General features: G+C 35.0%; 2 protein-coding genes across 5 annotated transcripts in view; both read right to left on the minus strand.

Annotated features, from left to right (window-relative positions):
- Positions 1-20,008, minus strand: part of Reck (Reversion-inducing-cysteine-rich protein with kazal motifs) — a 178,392-nt gene that overhangs the window by 140,549 nt on the left and 17,835 nt on the right. For all 4 annotated transcript variants that reach the window (XR_012722384.1, XR_012722385.1, XR_012722386.1 and 1 more), the window contains exon 2: positions 1,955-3,587. Coding sequence is in view for 1 of the 4 variants with exons in the window: in XM_075308565.1 (XP_075164680.1) it covers positions 1,955-2,633 (679 nt within the window). In the remaining 3 variants the exon portion in view is untranslated. The remainder of the gene's footprint in view (positions 1-1,954; positions 3,588-20,008) is intronic.
- LOC142235318 (uncharacterized) lies at positions 3,540-13,431 on the minus strand. Its single transcript, XM_075306574.1, has 5 exons — positions 13,428-13,431; positions 10,562-13,288; positions 10,171-10,180; positions 9,610-9,790; positions 3,540-3,587 (listed from the first exon to the last, which is right to left on the minus strand). The coding sequence occupies exons 1-5, from the start codon at positions 13,429-13,431 to the stop codon at positions 3,540-3,542; spliced, it is 2,970 nt and encodes a 989-aa protein (XP_075162689.1).

Below are 20,008 nucleotides of genomic sequence, written 5' to 3' on the forward strand. Positions count from 1 at the left end.
AAAGGAAACTTAAAACCAGCTGATTTACTGTACTAGATGTAAATATGCGATAATTCACAATAGATTTTAGTTCAGCACTTTGACAATTCAAAATATTAATTTAATTAGGATTTTATGGAAATTCAGTAACAGTAACTCAATTTATAATCCAGAATTCATTTACAATAATTCAACTTAGTTCATTTTTGGAAATTCAAAATAGTTGACAAACGTGAAGTTTGTCCATAATTGTTAATTAAAATTTCTTCAATCAGCGAAATGATAATATCAGTCACCAATGTCAATTAATAATTAATTGACATTGACACAAACCACCGTGTACCAAACTTCATAAAAATCGGTTAATAAATGCGACCGGAATCCTGCGAACACCAAAAACATAGACGGACGGACGGACGGATGGATGGATGGATGCAAAATAAACAATCGTCCACAGAAAATCCTATAGGAAAAATATATCCATTTGAAACTTTGATTAAATATGAAAATGAATTTTATTAAAGTTATTAATTTTTTTAAATTAAATTTGTACATCTTTAAATACATCTACTTTGTGTTTAGACCAGAAAATTATATTGTCTATATATCTTCTTTTTGGATATGAAGGTTGTCTTTTTCAAACACATTAAACAATCATAATTTTAATGATTAGAATATCACCTCACCTAAGCATACCACTTCACTCTCTACATATCACTTCTCTTCCTTCTTCATATCACTTTAATTATTCTCGTTTTGTAGGCTTTTCAATTTTCCGAGAGCTCTAACCTGAACTATAGGAAAAATATATCCATTTGAAACTTTGATTAAATATGAAAATGATTTTTTGTTAAAGTTATTAATTTTTTTAAATTAAATTTGTACATCTTTAACTACTTCTACTTTGTGTTTAGACCAGAAAATTATATTGTCTATATATCTTCTCAAATTGTAATTTTAATGATTAGAATATCACCTCACCTAAGCATACCACTTCACTCTCTACATATCACTTCTCTTCCTTCTTCATACCACTTTAATTATTCTCGTTTTGTAGGCTTTTCAATTTTCCGAGAGCTCTAACCTGAGCATTAAGTCTTTACGAAGAGAACAATTATTTGGGTGAGATGTGTCTCTTTGTCAAACACATAGATTGGTAATAACATCGTCTCATACTCTCTCTCTCTCTCTCTCTCTCTTTTTCATTATTATAATATCACCATTCCTATGCATACTACGTCTCTCCCTCATAGCACTTCTCTTCCTTCATACCACTTCAATTAATCTCTTTTGGTAGGAAGTTTCAATTGAACACTAAGGGCGTTTTCGATTCGCAAAAAATAGGTTGCCTTGGTGTTACAGTACTTTTTCCCTCATTGTGTGTTTCGCCCAAATGATAGTGTCATTCCAAAGTTATGGTTAATTCATAATATTGTGAGGGTTACAGGATCCAAAATCTATGACAGTGTCCTTTATATTTTGCAATCAATTTCGTGAATGTTGCACCTTTTTTTCCCAATCGAAATCACCATAAGTCTTTACGAAGTCAAGGAGAAGAATTTTTTGAGTGGTGTAGTTATATATAACATCGTTATACTTTCTCTTTCATTATAAGAATATCATCACTCCTAAGCATACCACTTCTCTCCTTAGAAATTACTTCTTTCCCTATATACCACTTCAACTAATCTCTTTTTGTAGGCTTTTCAATTTTCGGCAGCTTTAGAACGAACCTTAGGTGTTTACGAAAGCAAGAAGAACATTTTTGGTTGAGATGCTTCTCTTTTTCAAACACATACAGATCAATATTAATATCGTCATACTCTCTCTCTCTCTCTCTCTCTCTCTTTTTCAATATTAGAATATCGTCACTTCTAAGCATAACACTTCTCTCCCTACATACCACTTTAATTAATCTCTTTAACATAGTCATTGACACTCGCATATATACATACACACACAAAACCATACTCACCATAGGGCGCATGTTGAATTGTCTGCTTAACATTTGATGACATAATGGAATCAATTGATGCCTCAACATCCGTTGAATCTTCTGAATACATATCCTCATCATCATCATCACCTACATCATCCTCTTCATGCGAATGATAGAGATTATCATTGTTGACATCGGGGTCTTCCTCATCGTCGGCATATTGAGTCTCGGTACTTTGTGAAGAGTATTTGGTTAAGGCCATTGACAATTTGTTATTGTTATTAATGCCATATTGATTGTTGTTATTGTTGTTGTTGTTGTGGCTGTTGTAATAGTGGTTGACAACACTACTTGGGTATTGTTTGTTAATACGTTTCCAATGTTGTGATTCATTTGGTCGATGATGATAGGCACTAGCACCTCCTGGGCCATTTACACCTTCAATGCCACCACCACCACCACCACCGCCACTACTACTACTTCGACGACGTTGTAATTGCTGTTGCTTTTGTCTCTGCTGCTGCTGCTGTTGCTGCAGTAGTTGTTGCCTCAGCAGCTGTTGTTGTTCATCATGATACTCATCGTCATTATCAATATGGCGAACGGAAGTGACTAAAACAGGCATTACCAGCAATGCCATTAGTAAGGCAGCAGCAGCTATTACTGATGGCTTTTGGTGGTGGTGATATTGATAAATTCGTTTTGAATTCTGCATTTCGAAGCAAATGATACCAATTTGTAAGCATTGATTTCGTATTTGTGTCCACTTCTCCAAGAGTAATGCTATTGGCGAAGAAGAAGAAGTTTTGTTTTGTGCGTTCGCCGGCTATGTGGAGTTGTGTTGTCAATCACAGGCAATGCTGTCAATATTATTATGCATTTATTTTCCCTGATAGTGTTGGACGTTGGCTCTCCACGGCAGGTCAGCTATATTTTCTTTGTTTCTCTCTCTGTTGTTTGTGTCATTCAAATATCCCAAATGCCCTATGACAAAGTGCTGCAATTTATTTTTTCATCAGGCTGCCTCTCTGTTCGTGTGTCTGTCATATTGTTTTCCTTTGCTTATCACCCTAGCCACTCCGTGGCTTATTTACATTTTTATAGATTTTGTGTCCGTCGGTCGGTCCTTCTTCTCTGTCTGAACATTTTTATTTTGTTTTTATGCAAAAATAAAAATTATCACTGGTCTTTTGTTCCAAGTATTCCAGATTCTGATTGTCGCTGCTTTGTATTGTGGTTGATGATTATTCCTCCTCAGTTTTTCTATTTTGTCCAAATGTGGTTTTAATTGCTTTTTATCATCATCGTCAGCATTACGATGTGCTGGACTTTCCACTATGATTTGGTGTTGGCTTATACTTTTTTGTGTATTTATATTTTTTTGTTTTTGTTAATTAATCTTTATTACTTTTAATTGTCTCATTCATATTTCTTCCCTTTAGTGTGGGGGAATGCGTATAGATTTTTCCGTTTTGTTGGCGATTTTTTAATGGCACTTGTTCCTTCCTTGTCGTCGCTTTGCTGGTATAGCAGCAGACACTTGACTTTTGTCTTTAACTTTGTGGGCTGTACTTTAATTAAAAAAATTTGTTTGTCACAAATTTTCTAAGTGAATTTCCAGCTAATTGGGGATTTGTACTGGTGTCTCATCGATGCGCTTTTCAGAAAACTGTAAATGAAATAGAGGAATTTTAAAATCGGAATTAAGAATTTTTTACAAAAACAAAGATATTAGATAACTAATTACAATAAATGCCATAGTTTAATACCTAGTTTAACTTCAATCCATTAAAAGAAATCTAAACAATATATTTAAAAATAATTTTTTTTTTTATAGAATATATATACTAATCAAAATTTTTCTATATCAAAATTTTTCTTCTAAATTGTGAGTTAGTCCATACGTGGTAGAGCGCCAGAATAAAAGAAATCTATACAATATATTTAAAAATAATTTTTTTTATAGAATATATATACTAATCAAAATTTTTCTATATCAAAATTTTTCTTCTAAATTGTGAGTTAGTCCATACGTGGTAGATAGCCAGAATTGAAATATGGGGCCTATATACAATTATGAACTTGATATGGACCAATTTTTGTGTGATTGGGGATCGATTTATCTGAGGGCTATATATTACTATAGACCGATATGGACCAATTTGGGCATGGTTATTAACGGCCATATACTACCACAATGTACAAAATTTCAACTGACTCTAATGAAATTTGCTCCTCCAAGAGGCTCCGAACCAAATCTCGGGATCGGTTTATATGGGGGATATATATGATTATGGATTTATATGTCTATTTTGGCATGGTTGTTAAATATCATATACTACCACCACGTACCAAATTTCATCCAGATCGGATGAATTTTGCTTCTCCAAAAGGCACCGAAGTTCAAATCTGAGGATCGGTTTATATGGGGGCTGTATATAATTGTGGACCGATTTCGACCAATTTTTCCATGAGTGTTTGAGGCCATATATTAACACCACGTACCAAATTTCAACCGAATCGGATGAATTTGACTCTTCCAAGGGGCTCTGGAGGTCAAATCTGGTGATCGCTTTATATGGGGGCTATATATAATACTGGACCGATGTGGACCATTTTTTGCATTGTCAGTGGAGACCATATACTAACACCATGTACCAAATTTTAGCCGGATCGAATGAAAATTGCTTCTCTTAGAGGCTACGCAAGCAAAATTTGGGAGTCCGTTTATATGGGGTTATACGCAAAAGTGGACCGATATGGCCCATTTGCAATACCATCCGAGCTACATCAATAAAAACTACTTGTGCCAAGTTTCAAGTCGACGCCATGTACCAAATTTTAGCCGGAGCGAATGAAATTTGCTTCTCTTCGAGGATCCGCAAGCTAAATTTGGGGGTCCGTTTATATGGGCGTTATATATAATTATGCACCGATATGGACCAATTTTTGCATGATTGCTAGAGACCATATAGTAACACCATGTACCAAATTTGAGCCGGATCGGGTGAAATTTGCTTCTCTTAAAGGCTCCGCTAACCAAATCGGGGGATCGGTTTATATGGGGTCTATATATATTTATGGACCGATGTGGACCAATTTTTGCATGGTTGTTAGAGACCATTTGCTGACACCATGTACCAAATTTCAGCCGGATCGGATGAAATTTGCTTCTCTTCCAGGATCCGCAAGCCAAGTCGGGGGATCGGTTTATATGGGGTCTATATATATTTATGGACCGATGTGGACCAATTTTTGCATGGTTGTTAGAGACCATATACTAACACCATGTGCCAAATTTCAGCCGGAGCGAATGAAATATACTTCTCTTAGAGGCTCCGCAAGCCAAATCTGAGGGTCCGTTTATATGGGGGCTATATATAATTATGGACCGATGTGAAACAATTTGGCGCAGTTATTAGAGACCACATACTTACACCATGTATAAAATGTCAGCTGGATCGGTTGAAATTTGCTTCTCTTACAGGCTCCGCAAGCCAAATCTGGGGATCGGTATATATGAGGGCTCTATATAATTATGAACCGATGAGGACTAATTTTTGCATGGTTGTTTGAGACCATTTGCTGACACCATGTACCACATTTCAGCCGGATCGGAGGAAATTTGCTTCTCTTAGAGGCTCCGCAAGCCAAATCTGGGGATTGGTATATATGAGGGCTCTATATAATTATAAACCGATGTGGACCAATTTTTGCATGGTTGTTAGAGACCATATACTAACACCATGTACCAAATTTTAGCCGGAGCGAATGAAATTTGCTTCTCTTAGAGGCTCCGCAAGCCAAATCGGGGGATCGGTTTATATGGGGGTTATATATAATTATGCACCGATATGGACCAATTTTTGCATGATTGCTAGAGACCATATAGTAACACCATGAACCAAATTTCAGCCGGATCGGGTGAAATTTGCTTCTCTTAAAGGCTCCGCAAACCAAATCGGGGGATCGGTTTATATGGGGTCTATATATATTTATGGACCGATGTGGACCAATTTTTGCATGGTTGTTAGAGACCATTTGCTGACACCAAGTACCAAATTTCAGCCGGATCGGATGAAATTTGCTTCTGTTCCAGGATCCGCAAGCCAAATCGGGGGATCGGTTTATATGGGGTCTATATATATTTATGGACCGATGTGGACCAATTTTTGCATGGTTGTTAGAGACCATATGCTAACACCATGTGCCAAATTTCAGCCGGAGCGAATGAAATATACTTCTCTTAGAGGCTCCGCAAACCAAATCTGAGGGTCCTTTTATATGGGGGCTATATATAATTATGGACCGATGTGAAACACTTTGGCGCAGTTATTAGAGACCACATACTTACACCATGTATAAAATTTCAGCTGGATCGGTTGAAATTTGCTTCTCTTACAGGCTCCGCAAGCCAAATCTGGGGATCGGTATATATGGGGGCTCTATATAATTATGGACCGATGTGGACCAATTTTTGCATAGTTGTTAGAGACCATATGCTAACACCGTGTTCCAAATTTCAACCGGATCGGATGAAATTTGCTTCTCTTAGAGCCACCGCAAGCCAAATCTGGGGATCGGTTTATATGGGGGCTATATATAATTATGCACCGATATGGACCAATTTTTGCATGATTGTTAGAGACCATATAGTAACACCATGTACCAAATTTCAGCAGGATCGGGTGAAATTTGCTTCTCTTAGAGGCTCCGCAAACCAAATCGGGGGATCGGTTTATATGGGGGCTATATATATTTATGGACCGATGTGGACCAATTTTTGCATGGTTGTTATTGACCATTTGCTGACACCATGTACCAAATTTCAGCCGGATCGAATGAAATTTGCTTCTCTTAAAGGCTCCGCAAGCCAAATCGGGGGATCGGTTTATATGGGGGCTATATATATTTATGGACCGATGTGAACCAATTTTTGCATGGTTGTTAGAGACCATTTGCTGACACCATGTACCAAATTTCAGCCGGATCGGATGAAATTTGCTTCTCTTAGAGGCTCCGCAAGCCAAATGTGGGGATCGGTTTATATATAATTATGGACCGATGTGGACCAATTTTTGCATGGTTGTTAGAGATCATATGCTGACATCATGTACCAAATTTCAGCCGGATCGGATGAAATTTGCTTCTCTTAGAGTCCCCGCAAGCCAAATTTGAGCGTCCGTTTATATTTGGGCTATACGTAAAAGTGGACCGATATGGCCCATTAACAACAATTACTTGTGCCAAGTTTCAAGTCGGTAGCTTGTTTCGTTCGGAAGTTAGCGTGATTTCAACAGACGGACGGACGGAGGGACATGCTCAGATCGACTCAGAATTTCACCACGACCCAGAATATATATACTTTATGGGGTCTTAGAGCAATATTTCGATGTGTTACAAACGGAATGACAAAGTCAATATACCCCCCATCCTATGGTGGAGGGTATAAAAAAACGTTTGCATAGTTGTATTTGTTTTTTTAGAAAAAAAAAACTATTTTCTATAGAAAAGTTCTTGTGGTCGAAAATTTTCTATAGAAAATTTCCTAATCGAAAATTTTCTATAAAAATATTGTAATAGACAATGTGCTTTCGGAATATTTTGTAATCAAAAAATTTCTGTGGGAAAATTTTGTAATAGAAAATTTGTTATAGAACAATTTTATAATAGAAAATTTTCTATTAAATAAATTTGTAAGAGAAAATTTATTATTATGGAAAAATTTTGTAATAGATTTTTTTTTTTGGCGCACAATGTTGTAATCGCAAATTGTATATGGGAAAATTTCTATAGAAAAATTATGTAGTCGAAAATTTTGTTATAAAAAACTTATTTTATCGATAAATTTTATAATAGAAAAATTTTGTAATAGAAAATTTTTTGGCCGAAAATTTTGTAATCGCAAATTGTATATGGGAAAATTTCTATAGAAAAATTATGTAGTCGAAAATTTTGTTATAGAAAACTTATTTTATCGATAAATTTTATAATTGAAAATTTGTTAAGAAAAATTTTGTTATCGAAATAGAATGTAATAAATAATTATCTATATAGAAATATTTTTTAATCAAATTTTTTTTTTAGTAAATATGTTGTAATCGAAACTTGTTATAGAAAAATTTTGTAATCGATAATTTTCTATAAAAAAAAATTAATAGAAAATTAGCTGTCGGAAAATTTTGTAGTCGAAAACTACGTATCGGAAACGGTCTATGAAAACAATTTGTTATAGAAAAAATTTGTAATAGAAAAATTTTGGAATCGAAAATTTGTTATAGAAAAATTTTGTGATAGAAAATTTGCTGTTGGAAAATTTTGTAATCGAAAAGTTTTTACTGGAAAAATTTTATAGAAAAATTATGTAATCGAAAAATAAAAATAAATAATTACTGTACAAAAATTTTGTAATCAAACAATTTTGCAATCGAAAATTATAGAAACATTTTGAAATGAGAAATCTACTGTCGGAAAATTTTGTTACAAAATTTTCTACGGGAAACATTTTCCGATAATCGAATACTTTTTGTAGAAAAATTATATAATAAAAAATGTTCTTTAGAAAAAAATCAAAGATTTTCTGTAGTAAATATTTTGTAATGGAAAAAAATTTTTAATAGATTATTTGTTATAGAAAAATTTTGCAACAGAAAATTTGCTGTCTGAAAATTTTGTTATCGAAAATGTTTTATCGGAAAATGTTATGTAATCGATCATTTGTTATAGAAGAATTTTGTAATCAAAACACTTTGTAATCGAACATTTTTTACCGAAAACTTTGTAATCAAAAATTTTCTACAGAGAAATTTTGATAGCGCACATTTTCTTTAGTAGAATATTGTAATTGAAAAATTTCTATAGAAAAACAAATTATGTAATCGAAAATCGAAAATCGAAAAATTGTTCTGTAGAAAAATTTCGATAACAAAATGTTTCTACATAAATTGTTTAACTAAAACTTATTCTATTAAAACTGCTGGAGGAACAATCTATTGTTGGAGAAAAATTTTCGTTAGCAAGTTGTCATCTAATAAAAGTATAATATTTTGGATTTGAACAATTTTTATAAATACTTTTCGACCACAAATTTTGTATACCAAACTTTTCTTTAGAAATTTTTCGAATAAAAATATTTCTATTTTTCATGTCACTTTATTGTCCCTTAATATAAAACTTTGTTGACTGTAGGAAATAAAATGGGTGGAATTAATCCCATGCCAGCCTCGCCAAAAATCAAAAGAAAGCAAACAAATTCATTTTTTCTGTTGTAACAAATTGAATTTGGTTGTCCCGTATAGTTTTTCGTGTCATCTTTCCACCTGTTTTTGCTTTAGTCTTCTCGTCGATAATTCCATTAAACGAAAGTTTTTGCTGAATCCCAAAGCAGCATTAATTGAAAGCAATTGACCAGCACTTAAATAAAGTTCATAATTTTTGTTGGTATTTTATTTTTTTTACAACGGAATTTCAAATGTAGCATACTACAATCTCCAATACTCCCGTCATTTTTATGCGATATTTGTTTTTTTTTTTTTATCAGAAAATTGATCAAATTTAATAAGGGAACAAAACGGTTGTCACATTCAATATAAATTTAATCGTTAATCGAAATCCCACTTAGATGGCGCTGAGGCGAATTTTAAGGGATGTTAGAGGGCTAGTCCTTATTGTTTTATTACTAAGCATTTTACCAATTGTCTTTGTATTTGATTTTTTACTTCTAGTCTTTTGGTTTGTAATTTATACAAATTACAAAGAAAAATGAAAATTATTTGTGCGGAGAAATATGTGCATAGAACCAATGTACCTTCCTCGAAATCTTCCTTCGCTTTGTAGTATTTCTTTGATGTATGGGCAGTAGGGATGTCAGTGCTAATATGGATAGAAAAGTTGAATCATAACAAGTATATACAGCACTAAGTTCGGCCGGGCCGAATTTTAAATACCCACCACCATGAACCAAATATTAGGGTTTCCTTTGAAATTTCAGGAGGGCTTGAGGACTTGAGGACACTTCTCGGAGATTAATTTAAAGATTTCACCTATGAGGACTATATCAGATTCTGGATTTATAAGAACCATTTTTGTTTGAGTTTTAGAGGAATCATTAACATCTCTTGTAAGTGTGCAAGAAAATTATAAAATAACGTTTTGATTTGAAATCTTAAATCTGTAGAAGTAAAATCTGGAAATTTTACATTGTAGTAGTAGTAGTAGTAGTAGTAGTATCTCTTTATTGTTTAATAAGTTACATTTCATGTTCTAATAATTATGAATATATTGAGTATGAATTCAAGTTAATAAATAAATCGACCCAAGATAAAATAAAACAAAGAGATATACGGCTATGACTTTCGTCGTCAGCCGAACCTTAGACTAATTTTTGCTGAAATCTTGAGTAAAATAAAACGGTACAATTAAATTTTGTTTCAAACATTCAATTAAACTCTGTGGTAATCAAGTCTCTAAACCGTAGCGCCGTTTTTATATAAGATATCATATTCTTCCAGTCTGCCGTTTCCCCTCCATTTAGTATCTCGACTATTTCGTCTTCAGAAAGCTGGAGTTTCCCAAAATAATGTTGTCGGTAGACTCCCAATACTGGACAAATTCCCATAAAATGTTGTAGGTTTTCGCACTCACGTAGATTACATAACGTACATTGGTTGTTTGCTGTCGCTTCTCTATAACGTTTATTCCCATTTAGGATTATCAGGTCGCATCTAGTTTTCAGTATCCATGTTATATCTCCGGAGCTGTATTGACCGTTTAAGTACTTGGATCCTATTGTATGGTTAAGTTTTTTATATATTCGGGCATTGGACATTAGAGCCTTTTGTAAATAATTATTTTTATATCTCTGTCTTAAGTTCTCTAATAGGATGGTAGCCGTGTTATTAAACATATTTTGTGATGTTCTCACTGATATTGGTTGCTGATCAATCTCTCTCAGCATATTATTTATATCCTTAGCCCAGAATAGGTTCTTCTGTATAATGATTTTTGTCATTCGACAAGGAAGTCTTTCCTGGTGGTATTTAAATAGAGTTCTTTTAATATAATTAAGATGCAGGTTAAGTGTATATAAATGTCCCTCCTCAAGTCCGGTTTCGATCGCTAAAGCGTAGTTTGGCGTAGTATCTGGTAGATGTAAAACTTTCTTTAGAAAATATCTTTGTAGTTTGTCTACCTCTTCAAAATTTCCATATCCCCATATCTGAGCGGCATAAGATTGAATGGATCTACAAACGGCCTGATAGAGATTCCATTTTTGCCACAGGTTTATATTGTCTTTCTGTAAAAAGTTTTTCCATGTCGTTTTAATCGCACTCTTAGATTGTATGTTCCTATTTCGGATATGACTACGGAATTTCATCTGTGGAGTAATAATAACTCCCAGATATTTATATTCCGAAACTACTTCGATTTCTTCTCCACGATAAGTCCATCGCTCATGCTCGGAAAGCTTGCCACCTTTTCTAAACACCAATATCTTTGATTTGTTTGTGTTGACAGTAAGGTTCCAATCATTGCAGTAATGTTCTAGATTTTGTATCATGCTTTGCAGTTCCGATCTTTCCTCAGCTATGATCACAATGTCATCGGCGTATAATAGTACTCGTATATTAATATCATCAATTATTACTCCACCTCGTAGTGCATCATGGATATCATTCATATAAAGGGCAAACAACAGAGGCGAAAGCAGGCATCCTTGTTTAACACCTGAAGTTGTCTCGAAATAATCCGATAATTCCTCACCTGTCCATACTGCAGAGAGTGTGTTTTCATAAATATTGTTTATCATTCGCACAAATTTATATGATATTCCTAGTTGATGCATTTTATAAATCATTAGTCTCCTGCAAACCATATCAAAAGCAGCTTTAAAGTCTACAAAAAATGCATAAACTTTCTTCTTTTCCGCTAACTTTAAGTGCACAATCGACGCTAGTGTGTATAAATTATCGGTGGTTGAATAACCTCTTCTGAAGCCAGCCTGGTATTCTGATAATACTTTTTCTTCCTCTGCCCAATTGAATAGCCTCTCATTCAAGATTCCCATGAAGATTTTTGCAACGCAGTTAATAAATGATATTCCTCTGTAATTAGAAACTTCATTTAATGCGCCCTTCTTGTGTATAGGAAAGATCACGGTTCTTATAATTGCTTCATCGATGTCTCCGTGTGTATATATGTGATTGTATACCTGGGCAAGTTTTTGTAGAAAATTATCTGTGGAATTAATGAAAAACTCGTAAGGGATTCTGTCTTCACCTGGGGCTTTGTTTAATTTGACTGAAGATAGGATGGATTTGATTTCTGCTACTGTTATGTCAGCGTCCAACAAAAAATTGTTCGTTAGCATTGGGGCGTAATAAATAATCTGTGCATTCTGCTCGGGATTCAACAATGTCCGAAAATAGTTTGATAGTGTTTTGGCATCTACTTGTGGACTAATTTGGGTACTTTGGTTACCTATTTCTTTCGCCAGTGTCCACCATTCCTTGCCATTGTGGATACAATTAAGTTTTCTTGTAATTGCATCATAGTACATTTGTTTGCTTGATTCGCAAATTAATTTGTATTCCTTTTGGGCCTTTAAATATGTAGATTTATCCGCTTCATTATTTGTTTTTCTGAATTTGTGCAAGCTTGCAAAAACCTTTTTCCTAGCCCAGTGGCATCTATCGTTAAACCACTTATTTTTCTTAGTGTAAGTTGGTGTAATTTGTACTTTTGTTGCTGATTTAATTATTACATCCGTTAGATGCTTTAATGTGAGGGTTTCATTTACAATTGACATCTCTTGAAGGTTCCTATTCAAGTTGCATTGATAATTATTCCTTTCGGATTCTTTCCACATAAGTTTTGGCAGTAATTTGAGTTTATTTGCATTGTTTCCCCAGAAATCAAGTTTGAGAGTTAGAACTATTGGCATGTGATCTGACCAAATTTTGTCTTCCACTGTGAAATCTTCTACGCTTTGTAAGAGAGATTGAGATATTGAGCAGATATCGTTGACAGACTTTCCCGCATAACTGATAAAAGTAAAATTACCTTCCTCGTCTCCCTTCGTTTGCCCATTCAAAATAATCATATTGTTTTCATTACAAAATTCAGTGTATGTACGTCCTCTCCCATTACAAACTTTGTCTTTAGAACTACGTCTGGCCAAACCTGATGGGAACTTTTCCATGAATAATGGCATAATTTCTTGTTGGAGTTCACCTATTCTTATGTTAATATCTCCTATAAGTGCCACAGACTCATGCTTTGTTATGTCCAAAAGTTGCTTGACATTTTCGAAGTCTTTTGCCCAATTAGCACTTCTCAAATATAGTGGGACAATAAATGCATTAAATTCTCCTAAACATATTTCAACGGCGATAAATCCATTAATACTTTTAATTTTATACCTCACATTTTTTGTAGTAATATTTCGTTTTACTCCAAGCATAACTCCTCCAATCGCCCGTCCAAATCGACAACTTCTATCCGCATTTACCCATTTAATTTCATAACCTGGAAAGTATCTTTCTGCCTGTTTTGTAAATTCTCCCTCCAAGTGAGTTTCTATTAACAAAATTACATCAAAGTTGCACAAATAATCAAAAAAGTATGGGTACAAATATTTATTTGGCAATCCGTTTATATTATATGAGACAATTTTTAATAATATTTTTTGTTTTGGGGTTTCAGGCATATTTCTTTCTAGTTTTTTGAGAATATGTTATCGAAAGTGTCATTAAAATTAGTTTTGGATAGATCTTCGCCATACAAATCTTTCAGTACCGTCTCAGCAGACAGTTTTCCACATACAAGACGATTTCCACTGTCCCACGAAAACCATTTATCATTTATTTTCATTCGGTCATCTCTTACCAGCACTTTGTATTTCTTGGAGTCCTTCAAAATGTACTTCCTCACCATTAACAAGGCCACTTTATTTTTCTGCCGTCTAGGGTTCAAGTCCCTTTCGATGGAAATTGTAGAACCGGCCAGATTTTTTGTGTTTCGCAGAATATCCAAGGCGGCACTTTCATTTCCAAAATCTGCTATGGCGGTTTGCTTTCCATCTCGCTCAAATACAGTTTTAGCTGATATTATATTTGGGTTTATTTTTAATTTTTCTGTACAAATCTTGAGTACAGCGTTAAAAGCTGGCTTCTCGTTGGGAATACCTTTAAATACCAGTTTAGAATTGCAGATTTGTTGCTCTAACCAACGTATATTGCTATCATTATCGTTGAGTTTTAATTTAACCCTGGACAGTCATCCTTATTTTTTGTACACTAACGTCATCCTTCGTCATTTTGACTACGGCTTATTTCAAGATGCTATAATTTGCACTGTGAGCAAAAATGTGAACCAAAATTGATTTTATTTTCTTATTCATTTTGTTTTTAATTAGAATACAACAAAAATTCATAAAATATTTGCATTTGTATAACTTAAATTTATCATTTCCCAATCGACTAAAATGCATTTTAGATCGAAAATGAAATTACGCGTCGTCATTTTGACGAAGGATGACTGTCCAGGGTTAAGAATTTCCACTTCTTCTCTCAATTTTTGATTTTCGTCTTTAAGACTCGATATTTCTGTGGTTACTTCAGATATGGAAATTTTAAGCTCATCTATGTCGTGCTTCGTAGGTAAATTAGATAATTTCTCCTCTAAGATGACATTCATTGTGGATTTCATTAGTTCCATTAGGTCAGCAACTTCCATATTTCCCACAGGTTTTTTGGCCATATTTTCCTCTTCTGGAGATATTTCGAAAAGTCTGCGTTTTATCTGTTGAATATTTTGTGACGTGCTTGGTGTAGCAGGGAATCTTTGCATCACTTAGTGTTTATATTCTTAAGTATATATTTTTTTCTTTATTTTGTTTCTGTTTAATTTGAATTAACGGTGAAACAAAACCAACACTACCGCCATCTATCAGCAGTCTCTATAACTGCTATGTTTCTCCGTGTAAATTATCTCCTCACTTTTTATACTCCGTTGGCAACGCTGTGCGTTATTTTGACAGTTTTTGTTATCAGCTGTTTTCTGGTTTATTTATATTTTGTGATTTTTTCGGAAAAGTGTTTCAATCGGTTAACATAGATATTTGTTTTACTTTCCAGTCCATTTGTAAATGAAATATCAAAAGTTTAAGATAAAATAATTAAAAATTCGACGTTTTCCGATCGAATACTCAATTCGCCCGATGTTTCCGTGCTTTAAGGAGCTTTAAAATATATTTTGCTGGTATTTCCGTATAAGGCAAGTGCGTGTAACCGTGTAAAATGAGGAAACTTCTTAGAGCCACCACAAAACGCGTGCGCACCGTTCAACTTTACGGCTATATATTGAGTTTCAAGCAATTTTCATGACCAGTGTGCCTTCTACACCCTCAAGAAGTTAAGTCGGTCTATATGGAGGCATTACCAAATGGACCGATAAAAACTTAATCCGATACACGTTTTTTGAGCCTAAAATACCAGAATATTTACAATTTCAGGCAAATCAGATAAAAACTACGGTTTCTAGAAACCTAAGGAGTTAAATCGGGAGATCTGTCTATATGGGGGCTATACTAAAATATGGACCAATACTCACCGTTTTCGGCACACCTCTTTATGGTCCTAAAATACCTCTAGATTTCCAATTTCAGACAAATTGGATAAAAACTACGGTTTCTGTAAGCCCAAGACCCCAAATCGGGAGGTCGTTTTATATGGGGACCATACCAAAACATGGACCGATACTCACAATTTTTGGCGCACGTATTTGTGGTCCTACAATACCTCTAGATTTCCAATTTCAGGTAAATTGAATAAAAACTGCGGCTTCTATAAGCCCAAGTAGTAAAATCGGGAGATCGGTCTATATGGGGGCTATACCAAAACATGGACCGATACTCACCATTTTTAGCACACGTATTTGTGGTCCTACAATACCTCTAGATTTCCAATTTCAGGTAAATTGAATAAAAACTGCGGCTTCTATAAGCCCAAGTAGTAAAATCGGGAGATCGGTCTATATGGGGGTTATACCAAAACATGGACCGATACTCACCATTTTTGGCATGCCTCTTTATGGTCATAAAATACCTCTAGATTTCAAATTTCAGGCAAATTGGATAAAAACTACGATTTCTATAAGCCCAAGACACCAAATCGGGAGGTCGGTTTATATGGGGACTATATCAAAACCTGGACCGATATAGCCCATCTTCGAACTTGACCTGCCTGCAGACAAAAGACGAGTTTGTGCAAAATTTCAGCACGATTGCTTCATTATTGACGATTGTAGCGTGATTACAACAGACAGACAGACAGACAGACATCGTTATATCGTTTTAGAATTTCTCCCTGATCAAGAATATATATACTTTATATAGTCGGAAATCGATATTTCGATGTGTTAGAAACGGAATGACAAAGTTAATATACCCCCATCCTATGGTGGAGGGTATAAAAAGTGATTTGAATTGTCTTTTCTTTCTCATTTGAATCAACATTATTTTTATACCCTCCACCATAGGATAGGGGTATATTAACTTTGTCATTCCGTTTGTAACACATCGAAATATTGCTCTAAGACCCCATAAAGTATATATATTCTGGGTCGTGGTGAAATTCTGAGTCGATCTAAGCATGTCCGTCCGTCCGTCCGTCTGTGAAATCACGCTATCTTCCGAACGAAACAAGCTATCGACTTGAAACTTGGCACAAGTAGTTGTTATTGATGTAGGTCGGATGGTATTGCAAACGGGCCATATCGGTCCACTTTTACGTATAGCCCCCATATAAACGGACCCCAAATTTGGCTTGCGATTGCTCTAAGAGAAGCAAATTTCATCTGATCCGGCTGAAATTTGGTACATGGTATTAGTATATGGTCTCCAACAAACATGCAGAAATTGGTCCATATCGGTCCATCATTACATATAGCTCCCATATAAACCGATCCCCCGATTTGGCTTGCCATTGCTCTAAGAGAAGCAAATTTCATCCGATCCGGCTGAAATTTGGTACATGGTGTTAGTATATGGTCTCTAACAACCATGCACAAATTGGTCCACATCGGTCCATAATTATATATAGCCTCCATATAAACCGATCCCCCGATTTGGCTTGCGATTGCTCTAAGAGAAGCAAATTTCATCCGATCCACCTGAAATTTGGTACATGGTGTTAGTATATGGTCTCTAACAACCATGCACAAATTGGTCCATGTCGGTCCACTTTTACGTATAGCCCCCATATAAACGGACCCCCAAATTTGGCTTGCGATTGCCTTAAGAGAAGCAAATTTCATCCGATCCGGTTGAAATTTGGTACATGGTGTTAATATATGGTCTCTAACAACCATGCAGAAATTGGTCCATATCGGTCATAATTATATACAGTCCCCATATAAATCGATCCCCAGATTTGGCTTGCGGAGCCTCTAAGAGAAGCAAATTTCATCCGATCCGGCTGAAATTTGGTACATGGTGTTAATATATGGTCTCTAACAACCACGCAAAAATTGGTCTATATCGGTTTACTTTTACGTATAGTCCCATATAAACGGACCCCCAAATTTGGCTTGCGATTTCTTTAAGAGAAGCAAATTTCATCTGATCCGGCTGAAATTTGGTACATGGTATTAGTATATGGTCTCTAACAAACATGCAGAAATTGGTCCATATCGGTCCATCATTACATATAGCTCCCATATAAACCGATCTCCCGATTTGGCTTGCGGAGCCTCTAAGAGGAGCAAATTTCATCCGATCCGGCTGAAATTTGGTACATGGTGTTGCTATATGTTCTCTAATAACCATGCAAAAATTGGTCCACATCGACCCATAATTATATATAGCCTCCATATAAACCGATCCCCCGATTTGGCTTGCGATTGCTCTAAGAGAAGCAAATTTAATCCGCTCCGGCGGAAATTTGGTACATGGTGTTAGTATATGGTTTCTAACAACCATGCAGAAATTGGTCCATATCGGTCCATAATTACATATAGCTCCCATATGAACCGATCCCCCGATTTGGCTTGCGGAGCCTCTAAGAAAACCAAATTTCATCCGATCCGGCTGAAATTTGGTACATGGTATTAGTATATGGTCTCTAATAAACATGTAGAAATTGGTCCATATCGGTCCATAATTACATATAGCTTCCATATAAACCGATCCCCCGATTTGGCTTGCGGAGCCTCTTAGAGGAACAAAAGTCATCTGATCCGATTGAAATTTGGTACGTGGTGTTAGTATATTGTCTCTAACAACCATGCCAAAATTGGTTCATATCGGTCCATAATTATATATAGCCCCATATAAGCCGATCCCCAGATTTGACCTCCGGAGCCTCTTAGAGGAGCAAATTTCATCCGATCCGGTTGAAATTTAGTACGTGGTGTAAGTATATGGTATCCAACAACCATGCAGGAATTGGTCCATATCGGTCCATAATTATATATAGCCCCCATATAAATCGGTCCCCAGATTTGGCTTGCGGAGCCTCAAAGAGAAGCAAATTTCATCCGATCCGGTTGAAATTTGTTACATGGTGTCAGCATATGATATCGGTTCATAATCATGGTTGCCACTCGAGCTAAAAATAATCTACCAAAATTTTATTTTTATGAAAACATTGTCAAAATATTATTTCTATAGAAAATTTTGTCAAAATTTTATTTCTATAGAAACTTTTGTCCAAATTTTGATTTCTATAGAAAATTTTGTGAAAATTTTATTTCTATAGAAAATTTCGTGAAAATTTTATTTTTATAGAAAATTTTCTCCAAATTTTATTTCTATAGAAATTTTTTTCCAAATTTTATTTCTATAGAAAATGTTGTCAAAATTTTATTTTGTCAACATTTTATTTCTATAGAAACTTTAAACTTAATTATATACGTAGTTAATCGGCCTTTTTTAGTTTAATCTATACCACGTATGGACTATGTGGTATATATTACGGTGTTAGGAAATTTTAAGATACCTTGCCATCGGCAAGTGTTACCGCAACCCAAGTATTTCGATTGTGGATGACAGTCTTTCGTAGAAGTTTCTACGCAATCCATGGTGGAGGGTACATAAGCTTCGGCCTGGCCGAATTTACGGCCGTATATACTTGTTTTTATTTTAATATTAAGTTTAAGTTTAATGTTAATTTTAATTTGAATTTTTGGGGATAATTTAAACAACAAAAACCCGATTTTTCTACACTCAAATCCCTATGGGCATCCCAAAGTGGAAGGAAGAGATTTTCTCTTTGAAGATTTCTAGTGTGTCTTTGTGACAAAGTCACAAAGTAGGGGAAAAATCAAAATACACTGCCCACCCACTCCAACAAATGCAATACCAGCTTCCACATGGCCACAAAACATACGTCAAAAGAAATGTGGGTAAAATACAACGACCGGCAACAACTTGGCAGGGAAACAAAACTGAAAAGTCAGCTAAAAAAGGATTTTTGCATATTCAAGTGAACTTTTTAGAATACCATGACACAGAGAGAGCGAGAGATTGCACAAGAGAGAGGAAAACACTGAAAGCCATGAGAAAAATGAAAAAAGTGTGATATAAAAGGATGACGTCGCCTTCATCATCAAACTGAGCCGTTTATTATGGTGATGCTCTTATTTTGTTTTGGTGTGAGTTGAGAGTGAGCTCAGAGTCTAAGGATATTGACGCTGATGATGAAATGACGAAATTGTGCATTGGTGATGATGAAGATGATGTCGTCGTTTTTGAAGAATTTTTTAGTTGAGAAGTTGAGGTCTCTGTAAAGGATATGCATTGAAAACAATCAGTCGCCATTTCAGCATCAGTAGCAGAGAGAAGCGCACTGTGGTGGTATTGGCATTAGCTCTTTGCATCTACTATCCGCTGAAACTTCAAAGACCACATCAAAGAGAATTCATAAGCTTAAAAAACAAACCTATAGACGCTCAAATAAATGCAATCACATTGAATATTTCCGGCGGCTGAATTAACGAGGCCTCTTTCAGGGTACACAAAACTCCTTTTCACTCTATTCTAGGGATCTATAAATCGAAAATCGATTAATCGATTATTCGAATTTTGGCATG

Source organism: Haematobia irritans, chromosome 4 (assembly GCF_050003625.1).
Source record: "Haematobia irritans isolate KBUSLIRL chromosome 4, ASM5000362v1, whole genome shotgun sequence".
In the NCBI taxonomy this organism is placed as follows: domain Eukaryota; kingdom Metazoa; phylum Arthropoda; class Insecta; order Diptera; family Muscidae; genus Haematobia; species Haematobia irritans.

Coding starts and splice junctions, on each gene's coding strand:
- LOC142235318 (XM_075306574.1), bottom strand. Junction 3,588..9,609: donor ATCAAATACAAAGACAATTG/GTAAAATGCTTA, acceptor TTTCATTTACAG/TTTTCTGAAAAGCGCATCGA.